We start from the raw sequence: 16,474 nt of genomic DNA on the forward strand, positions 1-16,474 counted from the left end.
ACCAATCAGAACAGACTGGGCTCTGGTTTCAGACAGAGGGTGAAAAGAGATGCATGAGAAAAATAAAGAGCTTTTTTTTTTAACATTAAAGCATGTAAACATGTCACAGGCAAAACATACAAATATGAACCTGAAATAAGCATAATAGGGACTAATATTTCCCTGTAGAAGTTCAGACTTAAACATTTGTTTGAGAGTTTTGTTGTTTTACCATTTGTAATATAACTTTCAAAAAATGATAGTGTCAAATTTAAACCAAAGAGAAATATTTATTTCATAATAGACCTCATTTGGAAATACTCAACCATTCAAAAAAAATGTACACGATTAAGTACTTTTTTTTTTTTCGAGGACGTATTGACAGGAGTTGAAATATCAATAGCCACATGCAATGGGATTTTGTCCACCACATACACAGCGACTAGATCCCCCCCCTCTCTTTATTTAGACAACATGGAGGCTTCCTGTGTCCCCCCCCTCACACAGTGGTAGAACTTTGTGTTTTTTGGGGGGGTGGGCCTTTGTAATGACACACATCATAGACAGTCAAAAGTTTAGAAACTAAACATATCAGCACCTTTTCTCCGTTAGTGTTAGAGAACCAGCCAGAGCGGACGTGCTCAGTGTTTGCACTTAGCTTCCTTCGTATTAGTTTTAGCAAGAAGACAAGATTAGTTACTTTTAAGATATGTGACATTTTCAAATTAAGGCTGAGACATTTCAATTCATCAATACCAATGTGGAGGTGGGAGATATGAAGGTCAAACAGAGTTAGTCAATATTCTGTATATGAAATTAAATGTAAACAAATTCGAACTATTATAAGCTAACAGAGTCAATAAACATCTGAACGTCAGCATAACTAGAATTAGAAACTGGCCTTCTGTCAATAGGAAACTGATGAAAGTTTAATATTGACAAACTGCAGTCTACATGTACATGGCTGTTAATTACTGGAAGTAAATGGAAACACTGAGCACTGCCCCTTTGGAAAAACACAAAATGTCTTCTTCTGTGGATTCAGGTTAATTAGCACGTACATTTTCCTTCAGATAAAAAATCTTCTGACAGTTTTAATTTTCACCAGTCTGCACAGCACCAAATTTCACGCATGAAAAATGATTTACATTAAGAAGGGGGAGGCGGGAACAAAAAGAAAAACCCAACACCTGAACATCTGTAAAAATAAGGCAAAGTACAAAAATCATAACAAACTCCATGCAGACATTAAAACATGGCTGAATTTGGCTTAAAATTATAAACGGTCCAGTTAAAAAATAGTCTTGATTCTATGCACAAAAAACAAATCAAAGTGTGAAGTGGTTGTCCAGTGGAATGTCTTGATGTTTCCCTTTTGCATCCAGTTGGTTTCATCCATTGAACAGTGTATGTGTTGATGGCTATAAAAACCCTCTTTCTGAGTCTATCCAGTCACGGTTAGGATAAGTTAAATGCTTCACCATCTTGTTTCCCGGGGCTCGGAGGGGGGGGGGGGGGGGGGGGGGGGAGTAGGGGCGTCCCCAGTCAGTGCCCCCCCCCTCAGTAGAGTCCTCTGTTTGGGGCTGCTGTGGTTCAGTAAGCATGGACCATTCTTCAAAGGCACCGTACTGTACATTGGTCAGTGTGTGTGTGTGTGTGTGTGTGTGTGTGTGTGTGTGTGTGTGTGTGTGTGTGTGTGTGTGTGTGTGTGTGTGTGTGTGTGTGTGTCTGTGTGTGTGTGTGTGTCTGTGTGTGTGTGTGTGTGTGTGTGTGTGTGTGTGTGTGTGGGCCGCGCATGGGCACATGCATACATGGAGAAGTAAAACCAGTCAACAAAGTCTATTCCCTCCACTGGTGTCAGCCCACAAGGCATCACCATGACAACTAAGGCAAAAATCTGTCTTTCCCCCCTCCCTTATTTTAGTTTCTGATTCATTGCTTCAGCTAAAATCCCCCACAATAATCATTAGTAATGATAATAATCTCTATTCAATAAATTATCTATACTGTACAATTATTTCACCTGGCATAGACCTGCAACCAAGAAGCTATCCACAGTTTCTGCCGTGTCCTCATAGATCCTCTGCAGAACACACTGACAGACAACAAGCCACTTTCTTCTTCTTTCCTGTACAGAGATTAAACAGGACATCCTGCTAAAATAAAGAATGAAAATGTACAAACATAAGCAAAGCAGATGCATAATTGAAGATTGAGAAATGGGGTAGAAACACTCGGAAGGATCGGGTATCCAGCAAAAAAACAACAGCAAAAGTTTTTTTTCTTGTGATATTTCCTGGAGAGAGTGAGTGATTTCTCTGAGAACAGTAGATAGATGATGGTTCCTGATTTTAGAGCGCGAGGCGAGTAATCCTTCCAGCATTACTGAACGCCTTCTTCGTCCACGTACGTTGAGGGAAACCATCCAATCTGAGGCATAAAACAGTAAGTATCAGTGTGTAAATGTAAACAAGATAATGTTCATTTATCTTTTACTTTTTCTGAGCACCCAGTGTCTTTTTCAAATGTTTCCAATGAGGATATGTGGTTGTATGCACTGCCCAAATAATTGTATCTCTGAGTTCCTAAACCATTTTTGTGACAGCGCTTCTAGTTGAATATCTAAATTCTTCAAAGAACAGCTGGTGACATTACTGTAGAAATTGGAGTAAAAGCCTGTTTGTTTGAGCAGATTGGCCGGTGGACAGTGGATGTATCTGCCGGTTAGTGAAAATCAATGTCCAACAACTATATAATTGCTCAAATAGATGGATAACAAGGAAGGAGGCGAGGATAGTCTGTTTTTACAAAAGGGGTGATACGTTGTCAAGATATCCTTATCATGGAAAGTGAACGTTTTTTTAGTGAAAAGCTGGGAAGAGGCTCTGCAGAGCACCTTTCTGCCAGAAAGAAACACTATGTGGACACAGTGCCTTAGAAGTACATGCAGTGAGAAAACACTTATAACACTGTGAGTCTGAATGTATCAGACCACTCTGATCTCTGCTTTAATTAGCCACATGATGTGAAATCTTTTTAGATAGCTTAGATGTCCCAGCCATCTGAAACAACTCTTCTCTTGTTTCTACAGCTGTTGCTAGACAACTCTTCCTACTTGTTGGAAAGACAATAATGAACGTTGTTACATAGTGCATATATAAAGCAGTGAAAATGTAATTGTATCACTTGCAAGCAGTCAAATGGGGATAATGCAAACTGATTCGTGCAGTTATAAGAAAATAACACACAACCTAAAAAATGTTTTGTACCAATGCTGCGTCATCAGTGACTTATATGTGTTTACAAAGGATGCCATTCTACATCTGACCATGGGGCCTTTACTCTTTACATTAACCACTGATATGTTATTTTTCTTTTAAATACAAATAAATCCTATATTTGTTATCATAAGTGCCCAATTGATACGACATGGTGTCCTATTTCTTTTAAGGTCTCTAAGCAAGATGCGCTATAATTAAGCAATCATACACGAGAGGCCGTTCTTGAATTAAAAGTGCAATTCTTGAAACAGCTCTCCATGAACTCCATGCCAGACTTTTTTGCAGGTGGTGCTGTGGTGTTCACGGGTAGGACTACGTTATAGGAAGAGCTTTCCTCCCACTCGTCAGTTGAAACAACCGCAAATCTTTCGTTGGTTTTGTGGTCTGTGTCCATGTCCAACCATTCATCAATACTGAGGCCCCCCAACAAATCAAAATTAACTTTAAAATCTGACATTTTGTAGCTACCGATTTCCAATGAGAGACAATTTATAACAGTGTAACGGCTGTGTGTCGCTAAACGTCGCTATGGAAACCACACGATGTAGGCTCATGGAAGTAGTTTCGGTAGGCTAGTGGCGTGTGTAGGCCACTGGATACTTTGTGATTAGGCACGTTCTATTTGATCGTGGAATCAAACACGCCTATTGACCAATCAGAGAGCTTGCTCAAACCTATGTGTTATAGAATAAAACCTAAATGATACTAGAATCTAGATCCGAAGCAACACATTATTGTCTTAAGAATAAAACATTGACATTACATCCAGTTGGACTGCGACCCGTTTAAACAGACACATTTCCCAGTAGGCAGGTTTTAGTTTTTAAACACCTGTTAAGAGTCCTTTAAATATAAGTGGTATAATTGGGTAAATTCAGTGGTTCAGTGCACATGGATCTTGATCTAATCAGCACACGGAACTTTATTTTTTTGTTTCTAGGCCCATTTTTGATTCTGTTCCCTTTAACCAGCCCTAAATGAACAGACGTTTGTTGTACTCACTCGTCCGTTGGCCTCTCCCTTCCACCAGCCCTGGTCTCCTCCGATCTTGCTGTAGATTTTCACGATGTCTCCTTCCCGCAGGGAAAGCTCTCTCATGTCTCTCGCTGCAAAATTATACCTGGCCACCGCTGAGCTGACCACCCGAGGAGTGAACACTGCAAGAGGAAACAACGGGGGCTCAGTCTTCTCACATTGTTAGTAATTGACAAGTGTGAAAGGTGACTAGTTTATCATTAGTTGTGAAGGATGATGGTCATTTCAGTGTTCAGCGTGACACAACGCAGCCACACAAAGACAAATGAGCTCCATGGGAAAGGACAAGTTGTTTCATCACTGGAGGAAATTGCTTTTCTTCTGGTGATTTAATGAGGGAGTGTGATCACAATAAGATTATTGGTGATGAAAAGAGTGCCACGGAGAACAAGTAATGAGGTCGACAGCACGGACACTTATTATGAAATAACAGTGGATGAGGTGCAGGGGGATAAGAGGAAGGAGCATGAAAAGAAAGAAGAGAAATATGAGTACCTGACCAAAAGGGAGCTGAGCTCTGAGAGGAGAAGTTGAGGCCCTGCGGACTGAGGAAGGAGAAGTTGTAGGAGGCGCAGGTGGCTGCTGGGAGAAGAAGAAGAAACACAGAGGAGGAAATAAAGCTGGAAATGCAGAGCAGAAGTCAGAGAAGCAAAACTAAAAAGAAGCACATTGAAGTTGTGTGCCTGGAAAATAGGGTAATCATTCTTTAATCTTGTCATGATTTGAATACTTTAGTGGTTTCTCTGAAAACAACAATTAAAAAAACTATGTCAGTTCATGCACTGATGTGAATGTAAGGGACTTTCCTGTGACATACTGTACAGTCAGACTGAAAGGGTAAACAAACATTTTCCTTTCTACTTTACCTATTATTGTTCAGAATCTGGCAACGTTACCAACAGACAACAAGACTGTGTGACTTTTAATATGTGAAACAGGAATTAAAATGCGACACCATCTGCTTCTTGTAGCACATTTCTGCTGCTGAACTTTCACACAACACGTACAGGCTCCCAGACAACTCTCGTCTGGACTCCATTACCAGATTGTCAGTGCATAAGGGTGTGGAGAGCACAGCTTTTAAAAGGTAATAAGAGAAGCATCCCAATCCCACCGTTGCCATGCACACCTGCCACCACGACAATACACACAAATGTGAGCTTGAGAGCACATTAGCAGCTGGGAATGCTCAATTGTCTCATTTCCAAATGCAGCCAAGAACTGGAGGGAGACAATCTGTCTGTGGTGGCCAGTTCCTCCAGTGGATCAGAGAGCTGCAGGACAGAAGCCAGTATTGATACGGCCTAATGGCTGCCAACTCACAGCCACAGGCCACTTCCTCTTTGTCTCCCGCTCTTTATCTATTTCACACTGCTGGTCTCTCTTTCAGCCCTGTTCCCCTGGGGGCTCCCTCCAACCCTATCTGTGAGTCACTGGCCAGTGTGTCTCATTTATTCTAGCCTCCCTAGCTAGCTGTACCCACAGCAAAGATGGCAAGGGAATACATCTGTAAAATGGACACAGTCAAATTAGTTCTCATAATCATTCATAGAAGCAAGGAGGTATACATGTCGCTACCCCAAATGTCCATTTATCCAAATAAGTTCGTACAACTTAGCCATGCTCTTCAGCTGTTCCTGGGGTATCCAAGGTGTCCCCAGGCCAGATATGAGAGGGGATATGAGCCTGCCAAGTGGTCTTCTCCTAGCTCCATGTGTTTTGCATAGTGCCAAAGGGATGTGTCCAGGAGTCATCTGCATGAGATGTCCAAACCAGATGTCTGGCATCTCACCCTGTCTTTAGAGAAGAGCTCAAACACTGCTATCTATGATCTGGTTTGAGGCTTGCCTAAAGCTCATGACCATAGAGGAGGGTTCTCATGAAACACATTCCCGCACATGGTGCCACACGATCCCCCAGCTGGTGGTAACATGCTACGATATGCTGCAATGTGTTAGCAAAGACAGAAAGGACAATGACCACATCTAACATGGATCTACCAATCTAATTCCAGTGTTACATTTAAATCTGTATTTGTGTAAGTGACGTGTAAGGCATGACCTCAACTTTGCTTTTTAAACTTTGTAAAGCAATGCAACAAAACAATACATACATAAATAAGGGTATCCGACTACTGATTGTAAACAATACCTGATCCAGATATTTGAGCGTTCATCTGTATGGGTACATCTATACAGGGATATAAACAATGTTAGAATTAAAATGATATTCTACTAAATGCTGGGTAAAGAAAACATACATTTGAGTTAGCAACAACACAAAAAAAAAAACTGTTACCAATCAAAAGTGTCACTATATATATAAAAATTGGGCAAAAATAGGCAGTATGCCCTGCTCTGAAATGCTTGGGGCATGTCAAGTAATACCGCCCGAGTGCCTGCTGCTGGGGGTCTCTTCCAGAATGTGCACACCCCAGCTCTTCTAAACTTTCAAAAATAAAATCGGTCCAAACTAATCATGTTGAAAAGAGTATTTTCTGATAGTGGCTCAGGCTAGCTGCTGGAGAGCAGGACCGTTCTGAGGGCTTACCTGGTGAGCGTGTGCTGGCCCGTGTTAGCGAGCGTTCTCTCGACTTGTACGGGTATCGCAGGGTCGTGTCTAACAACTTAAAGCTCTCTTTCAGTGAATGTGCCTGATAGTACTCCACCAGCTCCTGTTATAACAAACAGCACAGAAGGAATATTTGTATTATCTCACACTGATATGAAGCTACTGTAGGTATTTGGGTTTCTAGTAAAACTTACCAAAAGACTCTCAAATTTCTTGGCCTCAGTGATGTGAATCCAGCTGTCTTTTTCAATGACTTTGATGTGTTTTACTTCATCGTTGAATCTGTAAAAGAAGAAATAATGTTTACATTTTAATCATTGGATTCAGCTCGATACTCAAATCAAATCATACTTTATTTATATAGCACTTTTCATTCACAAATGTAAGTGCTTTACAAACCAAAGATCAATACAAAACAACCACCCCCTTCACAGTTAATATATCACATGACTCATAATAATGTGATTGATAATATCACTTAACACCAACAGAATTCAATACAACACAGGCCTGAATAAAACAAGCATAACAAATACATAAGAATACAATAATACAATACAAATAATAAAAATAAGAATAAAAATTATAATGAAATAAGAAAGAAATAAGGAAATAAATAAGAATACAATTAAAAAATCATGAATACAATTAAATTAAAAGCCAAATTAAAAGATTGGGTCTTGAGTTGGCCCTTTGTGTTTTCACTATCTGAAAACACTCGGTGTGATTCTGATTCGTAATATTGTTCTTCCTCTCTCATGCACCTTTGGTGATGCTGTCAACATGAAATTCAGTTGTGTTTACCTGAAGGACTGACAGACTTTAAAAGTAATTTTCACAAACTGATTTCATTATCCGTCTCAAGGCTGGTCTCCCCAGCCCATTCGCACCTGTCTTAGAGACAAATGTGCTAAAGCATTCCTCCCAGTACATCAGTGTATGACAGCTCCAGTCAGAGCTCATGCATTTCTCTTCCTGATGCATTTTCTCAGAGGAAATACACACAAACAAACAGGATTAAAAAAAAAAAGCAATTACCAAGCGGTAATTAGCTGGAGCTGAAAGATGCTCGGGAAAAGCTGACTGGGGCATCCCGTGAGAATTTGTATTCCCCGTGAGATGTGAATAAAACCACTTCCCCTGAGTTTCTCGCTCTCCTGTCGCGATGTTGAACACTCACTTGATGCTGATGGCGAACCTCTCTGCCTCCGCCGTCCTCTCTCTGATAAGGTAGGTCCCGCTGCTGTGGGATTTTAAAAGGTTATCGGCCTGCTGGCGCTCCATGTTCCCCGCAAACCTACAGAGGAGCAGAGAATAAATGCTGTCACCTCAAACACAAAGTTATATACAATCAAACCACATACTGAAGGCTTAACAAATCCTTGACATCAAACAACGGTGCAGCAATTCATCTTTTGATTGCGGTCATGTTTGGGGTCACTTTGCTTTAATTTGAAGTATTAGCGTGAACATATCTGGCGTAATTAGAGATAGTGACCTCGGGCTATTTGTATAGTGTACATCGTGATAGATCCACACTCTTCACACATTAAGGGTCTTACCAAGGATATCCATAGTAGTCTGATTCCCTGGAGCACTGCCGGGTAGATAATGACTGGAAAGGCTGGAATAAATAAACACCGCGCGTGTAAACATAACAATGACATGGAGCAGAAGTAGATCACGTATACGTATGTCCCACATAGGTGGTTATAGTGTACACTAAAGAGAAAGAGGAAAGCCCTCAAGACACTGTTATGATTCTTGAATAATGTATACATGCTGTACATGTACTGCATATAGGTGGCTTACCTTTGGGTCCAAACATGGTTTTACACAAGAACTGGGAAAGAAGCCGCTCTTTAGTGTTTGTATCAGTTTTCCCTGCAGGAAAAAAAGGCAGGGCGAGTTTCATTGTATGGTATTTAAAAAACTCTAATAATGGAAAGTGCTTTAGATCAATTATTTCAGAAGAAAAATCCTACAATCGCATACAGTACTGGATTAAACTGAATGAACCAACTTTATATTTAAAGCTCAGCACACTCAAAAATATCACATGGCAGGATTAAACTGTTCCGTAGAGGGTTAACCACTGGGTGAGTTTCAAGAGGACGTATGCTAATTTTCAGGTTCATATCTGTATTTTCTGTGTCTTTTATGTTTCCATGCTTTAATGTTCAAAAAGCTCTTTATTTGTCTCATACTGCCTGTGCTGCAGCACCTCTTTTCACCCTCTGTCTGAAACCAGAGCCCAGTCTGCTCTGATTGGTTAGCTGGCCGGCTCTGCTGTGATTGGTCGACTGATTAGAGAGTTGTCAGAAATGGCCTGACCCTTAGAAAATCACGTACAATCTTTTTGAGCGCTAGCCAATAGAAGCGCGAGTGTTAAATAGTAATGTCAATATGTTAAAGAAGTAAAAAAGGAGTCTAATCGAGGCGTTTCAGGCGGCGGGGGGGGGGAAGCAACTTTGGTATTTTAGCCTTTACACAAAACCAAAACACTACAGGAAAGGGACAACCCTGAAAACAGAATAGAGGCCCCTTTAAATGAATGGCCTCAGGAAGTTGGGAGTGACAGCAGTGTGACAGCCGCTGTCGTTCAGCCTGATTCACTGGCTCAGCAGCTCTGCAGCTCTGCAGCTGCAGCTCTGCAGCTCTGCAGCTCTCAGCTCTGCAGCTCTGCAGCTCTGCAGCTCTGCAGCGGTACAGCTCCATTGATTTTTAACTAAAGAGAGAGAGGGTCATTGCTGTTGTTGCAGATGCATAGAAGGCAGCAGAATACATCAGGGGATTCATTTTCTCAGTATAGTCTGATAATATCAGATTAGAACTCTCTGCACACAAAAAGTGTTAAAGGTCCAACAGAAGGCTGGATAACTTGAATAACATCAAACTACCTTGGGTAAATAAGATTCAATATTTATTTAATGTCAGGATCAACGTTTATTGCCTAAATATGCCACTAATTAACAAGATTCCAATTCTAAAGGATGATAACCTTCAACATCCTTGATTCAAATTGGTTTCTTAACTTCCCATATTGTCTGTCTGGAACTGTGACCTAAGGCAAAGTATCAGAATGTGTGTTGCATCTTTAAAGAAGGCAAACAAAAAAGCAATTGTTGTTCTTCAGTGTAAAGGTGCTTAGGTAAAACAGGATGTTAAACACAATCGAGAAAAACCAAGTTCAGTCATATTCCTGGATTAGAAACAGTTTACAATCACATCATGTGTGTAACTCCAAGCCATTCACTTACTTACATCTTGTTTCCTACATTTTTCACTCATAAATATTCATAGATTGACCCTGCATAATAACACTGCAAAAGCATCACTCCTCTAAAGAAGATTAGTTATTTTACCTGTCAAGATGTGTCTAAACTTGACCAATTGTGTATTTATTTGTAAGGTTTGCAATTATCTTGAGCAAATTGATATTGGATTACCTGTAACATTACAGACCCAGGTGATGAAGCTTTATTTATAGTGCAGTCAGTGTGTGAAATGTGTTTCCACATTCCTGGCTCTCCTCTTACATTGGTTTCAAGCAAAAGTTCAACATTTCTGAGATGTGAAGATTAATATCGCTCTCATACAAGACTACAGCCAGCCTAGCATACATGTTGAAATAGCAGGAAACAGCCAGCCTGACTCGGTCTAAAGGTTACCAAATACCAGCTCCCTGAAGCTCAATTTTTAACACAGTACAACTTGTTTGTTTTAACTGTGTAAAGACTAAGGAGTAAAATAAAGTATATTGGCCCTGCCATGGACTACCTGGAGTCTGTGCCAGCTGCCCAGCAACCTCATTGATAAAAAGTGGAAGTCACGGCACCCGGCCAAGAAAAATAATTGTTTTTGTATGGATTAAACAAACAAGATATGAATTGTCTTTACGGGAGCTGGGGGTCCAGACTGTGTTACCTTTGGATAAAGCCAGGCTAGAGTGTAGGGATTTGTCTCAGAGAGCCAAAAGGGCTATGATTTATCCTCATGTGATCACCCTCAACTTTTAAACACTAAAAGCTAGTACTAATTTATTAATTTAGAGTCCAATATCACAATTTCTCAACGTGCTGGAGGTCAGAAGCAGCTTAATATGCCTTTAACAAGATATTTTAAAGTCTGTGCCAGATAAGAGTGATTGACAGCCGTACCTCCCACCACGTGGTGTCAGGATCTCCCTTCAGCAGCTCGATAAACTCTCCTGTTTGAAAACACAGCGGCGTCTTCCCCGGTGGAGCAGGCGTCCCGTGGTAGTTCCTCACTGCCACCATCTTGGGGCCTGGAGACACAATCAAGTGATCGCTATGAGGATTGATGGATGTAGCTGGAGTAACAGTCACATGTGTAAAAGGGGTTGAAGTGAAACATTTTAATCTGAACTCGTGCTGCTTCCTGTAATTTAGAAGTAACACATTGTGAATCAGGCTGATAAAGACAGGCCTGTTTGTGATTAGACATGTGACCCATTGAAGGGGACATATTATGGTCATTTTCAGATTCATATTTGTATTGTATGCCTCTACTGTGACATGTTTACATACAGGAAAGGGAAAACCCCCTGAAAGAATAATAGGGCCTCTTTAAGTGATGCAGTGGTCTAAGATACAAACAATTTAACCACAACTCCCTGGGTTCAAATCTGGTTAAGCATCCTTTTGTCTGTCTACTTTCAAGTATCATATATGGCAAAAACACCAGATATTTCAAAGAAAATCGTAATAACAAGAACTTTGTCATTTCAAACTGTGTCTCACCCTTTTGAGACTGATTATCATGTTCTGATTTATTTTAATCTCAAATGTCTTTAGGGTTTTTGAATGGCAAGTAATATCACAAGCACATAGTATCTGTATTTATGCATGCACTGCCACCCACTGTACACGTTGATAATGTGTTTTTGTTGGGTTCATGTGTAGTGGGTATATCCACTAGATGGCAGGAGAGAGCTGTGCTGGATCCATAATACACTCATAACATGACAGCTGACAGAATATGCAGCTTCACATGGAAGTGTGCTGTGTGTCATGTTTAAGTGACTGGATCTTACCTGATGATAATCCAGGTTCCTGGAGAGAAAAACATTGTTTTTCAATTAATTTATTACAAACTAAAACCCTACTTGTATGATTTAATGTTAAAGATATAAGAAGGAAAGGGTCAATTAAGGAACATTTTACTGATATATTGATGAAGTACTCACCAAGTCAAGAGGATCTGAAACAAGAGAAATAAAACAGTGACATTGAGGAGTTTGAATCAATGAACGCACAATTCAAGTGCTTTATTTAAAATAGTTATACCCCCCCAAATAATTTCAAAAACATGTGTAAGAGAGTCATCTCTGTTGAAAGGATGTGAAATAGTCCCACACTGATCCATAGAAACCCCCAGAGGCCTGTAGCAGTGCACGGTTCAGGAACAGTAAGTTTATGCTTGTGAACGTAATTAATTTTCACGGATCGTTTTTAATGAGGTAAAAAAAAAACTGAAATAATCATATCATAATAACATCAATGAACTCTGTCACACAACATTGATTTACGATGTAATCCAAACATTGCCAAGCCCTGTACGGAAGCCCTGAGAGACAAGTGAGGAAAACAAATCTTTACTGGAACCCTGATCCTAATTGTTTATGAATTACATTTTTATTTTTGGCAGGTGAAAAAAAACGTAGAAAAAATGTAAACTCATGTATGCATTTAGTCCATTCAGAACATTGAGTAGTGCACTATAGCGTCTTGTGGCTGAAACAAGTACTACAACAACAACAAACACAAGGTTTATTTTTAATTAAGGAATTTAGAAAGACTATTCTGGCAGAACATTTTCTCCCACCCATTTGTAAGTCATACACACAAGAGAGAAAATTATTTAGACCAGACTAAATTAATGGATTAACAGAATACATTTGTTTATTCACTTGACATCCAAGGCTTCCGTATACCTGACATTGAGCCCCCAAAATAGCCATTTATTTAATAAAATAATTTAAAAAAGGGTTTCTGCAAGCAGATTAAATGAACACCTACTTATTTTACAGATGGTGATGACTTCCAGACACTCTTTGTGTGCTCCTGTTCCACAGCGAGAGCAGTAGTAGCCCTGGTAGAAGATTCCCCTAGAAGACACACACACACACACACACACACACACACACGCACATCAGTAATGCAAACAGGAAGTGTCTCAGACACAAATTAACTTCTTGTACGTACAACCCACAAGGGAATCGGCTGCTTGGAACTATAAGCCTGTGATTGCGGTTACACATGCTCCATCATTTCCACTTTGTGATCCTTTAAAATCACAGAATCGACTCGCTCCATTTAAGAGCAGTACTGAGATTGGTTGCAGTTACTGTAACGCCGCATGTGTTGCACACTGCCATGTTGACTAGTAAGTGCCATAAATCAGGATGGGGATCCGCTGGGGCTGCAGCAGTAATTAGCATCTAGCAGGGAGCGGGGACGCCGGTCCCTGCTACCACTGGCTCTGTGAATTTAGGTCAGCCCAGCCAGGAAATGTGTGGGTCAATACACAGAGTGGAGTTCAGCCGGCTGACTGTAATAGAGGGGAAAGTGGTGATTCAGTGACTCGGGCTGTCACTGCTGCAGAGGAGCAGCACTCTCACAGGGGAGGGGGAGCGCTCAGTGACACAGCGGGTAGTGCTGGGAAGGGGAAGGTTTAAAAATGTCAGACTGAGTAAGAAACATTTCTTCCAAGGATTGCTTTTACACTAGTAAGAGGCTACGCTAGCCAAAAACATATTCCCTCTGTGATTTACTGTAAGTGTGTTTATCCATCTCTCACCAAATGTGGCAGAATATCCTCTCATTTTAGCACTTCACTCCCTTTGTTCATCAGACACATTTAAGTATAACACTACTTTTACTTTTGTACATGATTATTACTCGTCCTACATAATTATGTTTGTTTTATTTTGACTGAACTGTTATTGATTATTTCTTATTCGTATTTTGTGCCTCTACCGTTACATGTTTACATGCTTTAATGTTCAAAAGCTCTTTATTTTTCTCATCCTGCCTGTGCTGCAGCACCCCTTTTCTGTCTGAAACCAGTCTGCTCTGATTGGTTAGCTGGCCAGCTTTATTGTGATTGGTCAACTGCTTAATCAGGTACAATCACCTGGCTTCTTATTTCACCCCTGCATAAATCATGGCTATACAGTATCTTCGTATGAATATTGCATAACATGTCTGAGCGTATATACAAGTATTTCTTCTGTTACAAATACTTGGGTATCTGGCTTGATGACTGTCTCCCTTTTAAACGTCATGTCAATAACCTGCTTAAAAAGCTGAGGGTTAGGCTAGGTTTCTTTTACAGAAATAAGTCCTGTTTCTCACTTGAGGCCAGGAAAAGGCTAGTCACTGTGACCTTTTTACCTGTGCTGGATTATGGTGATTTGTTATATATGAATGCACCTGCCAATTACCTGAGCAAGTTAGATGCTGCGTATCACAGTGCACTGAGATTTTTGACAAATTGTAAAGCACTTACGCATCACTGTACCCTGTATACCAAGGCGGTTATGCCATCACTTACTGTACGGAGGCTCAGTCACTGGTACTTTTTCATTTACAAAACCATGTTGGATAAACTACCATCTTATATCTGCTCCCTGATCTCTCTGCGAATTGAAAGTACTTATTGCCTGAGATCGCATGCTGTGGTTTTATTAAATGTGCCAAGTGCTAGGACTGTCTTAGGGAAGAAAGCTTTTAGATGTGCAGCTCCACTAACATGGAACAGTCTGCAAAAAGAATGAAAAATTACCAAGCTAGTACCACTACATGTTTTTAAAGCTCGGTTGGATGCTACAAAATCAGATGCTGTTGGTACCTGTACTTGTGGTTAAATATGTAAATTGTAATCCCTGTACATTTTGCTGTATGATGTCCTTTTGTTGTTTATGTGTTTATGTCTTCTTGTGGAACCTACTGCTGCAGGTCTCTCTTGAAAAAGAGATCATTGATCTCAATGGGATTTTACCTGGATAAATAAAGGTTTTGAATTGAATTGAATTGAATTCTTACACTCTGTGTCTGCTACGAGTGTAGAGACAACGGAGTTAAATACATCTGTGTTCCTGCTGAATAAAGCTGGATACATGATAGTCCTCGGAAAGTCTAGAAGTACATGCATTCATTATTTATTGTAAAATATGAATGTGCTGTTCTGCAGATCAGCACTGGAGTTATCAGGGAGTTACCTCAGGAGCATCTTGCAGGCTCGACAGTTGGTGTTCTTATCGAATGTGTGCATCTGAAAGTTATGCTGATTGGCTGTGGCTCTCTCTGGCTTGATGTTGGACCTGGAAGTAAACAAGAATTAATGAGATTTGTTTGACTTTGTGATGAAGTCGCTTGATTTCTCAAATGTTTAATTAACAGAGTGTAAAAAAACAGACACTTTCCATCTGGTTATCTTTTTTAAAGACGATTTCTCAAGTGAATTTCCAGGAAAGTTACCAACCCTTTTGTGTAATCGTACTCACATGGCCATTTCAAACTGCTCCATCCACTTCCTCTTTGTCTCCTCGGTTTTACAGAAGAACTGGAAGCCCTGCTTCCCTTGCAGGTGGATCAGGTAGAAACCGTACGACCACTGGGGAGAAGAAGTGAGTGAGGAACAGATGGTGGAGACATATGTGGATGGCAATGATAAAAACAGGCAAATAACTTAGTGATTTCTGCGCTTTCATAAAAAACATACAAAAAAACTAAATAAATATCAGCACATCTAAAAGGGATGGTTTGCATGTTTTAAAGTGAGGTTGTATGAAGTCAGGCTGCAGACAATCACAATTTGGATACAACGTGCGGGAGAACAGCTGCTGATTAAGGTTACATATGTTCACTGCTATACAGTAGTTGGCTGTGAGAGCTAACCATGAGCTAATGTAAAACATTTCTGTTTTCGATGGGGCACTGTAGCTTTTATCTATGCTCTTGGCAAAGCCACCAGACTCTATTGAAAAATAACTGTAATTTTGACTCACAGAACACAGAGGTTGCTGGTCTACTGCTGCCTTGATCTGTTAGTTAAGCTGTGTAACTGTTATGCAGGGGAATAGGGACAACCCAAAGTCAAACAATAACACAAACAAACTAGGCAGAGGTACACAGCAAATGTAGTGTTCCAAGAAAAAAATACTTTTTTTTTTTACATAGGAGTCTGGTGGCTTTAAAGATGGTATTGAAAACGCCTTCCGACTTTATAGCTCTTTTACAAAATGGTAAAAATATTCAACATATATATTAACTTATATTTTTACTTTTGGGCTATGATTCGTTAACCCCCCATCCACACAGAACAATGTTTAGCTTCTGTGGCCGTACTCCTGTTTGTTTCTCCAAACTGGGGGTTCACCTACAACCATCCACTATAGTTAACACTGACTATAGATTAGTACCTCATAAAACTCCACTTCTAAAACATCCCAATTATCCCTTTTACTCTGAACTATAAGATACTCCACATGCTTTAGCGATGCATATTTCCAAACGCTGGAGAGTGCACGTGCATTCACAGCATGACACCTATAAAACACCACTGCCAATAAATAGGCCATT

The 16,474-nt window shown here is 40.2% G+C and overlaps 1 protein-coding gene across 14 annotated transcripts in view; it reads right to left on the bottom strand.

The window, feature by feature from the left end:
* Positions 1–249: 249 nt before the first annotated feature.
* The window catches only part of vav2 (vav 2 guanine nucleotide exchange factor), a 220,936-nt gene continuing 204,711 nt past the window's right edge, over positions 250–16,474 (bottom strand). For 8 of the 14 annotated variants that reach the window (XM_034229475.1, XM_034229477.1, XM_034229473.1 and 5 more), the window contains 15 exons: positions 15,397–15,506; positions 15,112–15,213; positions 12,908–12,996; positions 12,076–12,089; positions 11,923–11,941; positions 11,027–11,154; positions 8,679–8,750; positions 8,429–8,490; positions 8,047–8,163; positions 7,061–7,148; positions 6,846–6,969; positions 6,447–6,485; positions 4,791–4,877; positions 4,263–4,417; positions 250–2,409 (listed from right to left, as the gene is read on the bottom strand). In XM_034229475.1, the coding sequence (XP_034085366.1) occupies positions 2,362–2,409; positions 4,263–4,417; positions 4,791–4,877; positions 6,447–6,485; positions 6,846–6,969; positions 7,061–7,148; positions 8,047–8,163; positions 8,429–8,490; positions 8,679–8,750; positions 11,027–11,154; positions 11,923–11,941; positions 12,076–12,089; positions 12,908–12,996; positions 15,112–15,213; positions 15,397–15,506 (1,254 nt within the window). In that variant the 3' untranslated portion in view covers positions 250–2,361. The remainder of the gene's footprint in view (positions 2,410–4,262; positions 4,418–4,790; positions 4,878–6,446; positions 6,486–6,845; positions 6,970–7,060; positions 7,149–8,046; positions 8,164–8,428; positions 8,491–8,678; positions 8,751–11,026; positions 11,155–11,922; positions 11,942–12,075; positions 12,090–12,907; positions 12,997–15,111; positions 15,214–15,396; positions 15,507–16,474) is intronic. The other 6 variants (XM_034229480.1, XM_034229479.1, XM_034229478.1 and 3 more) reach the window with 3 other exon arrangements.

The sequence above is a fragment of the Gymnodraco acuticeps genome, unplaced genomic scaffold (genome assembly GCF_902827175.1).
Source record: "Gymnodraco acuticeps unplaced genomic scaffold, fGymAcu1.1, whole genome shotgun sequence".
Taxonomy (NCBI): Eukaryota; Metazoa; Chordata; class Actinopteri; order Perciformes; family Bathydraconidae; genus Gymnodraco; species Gymnodraco acuticeps.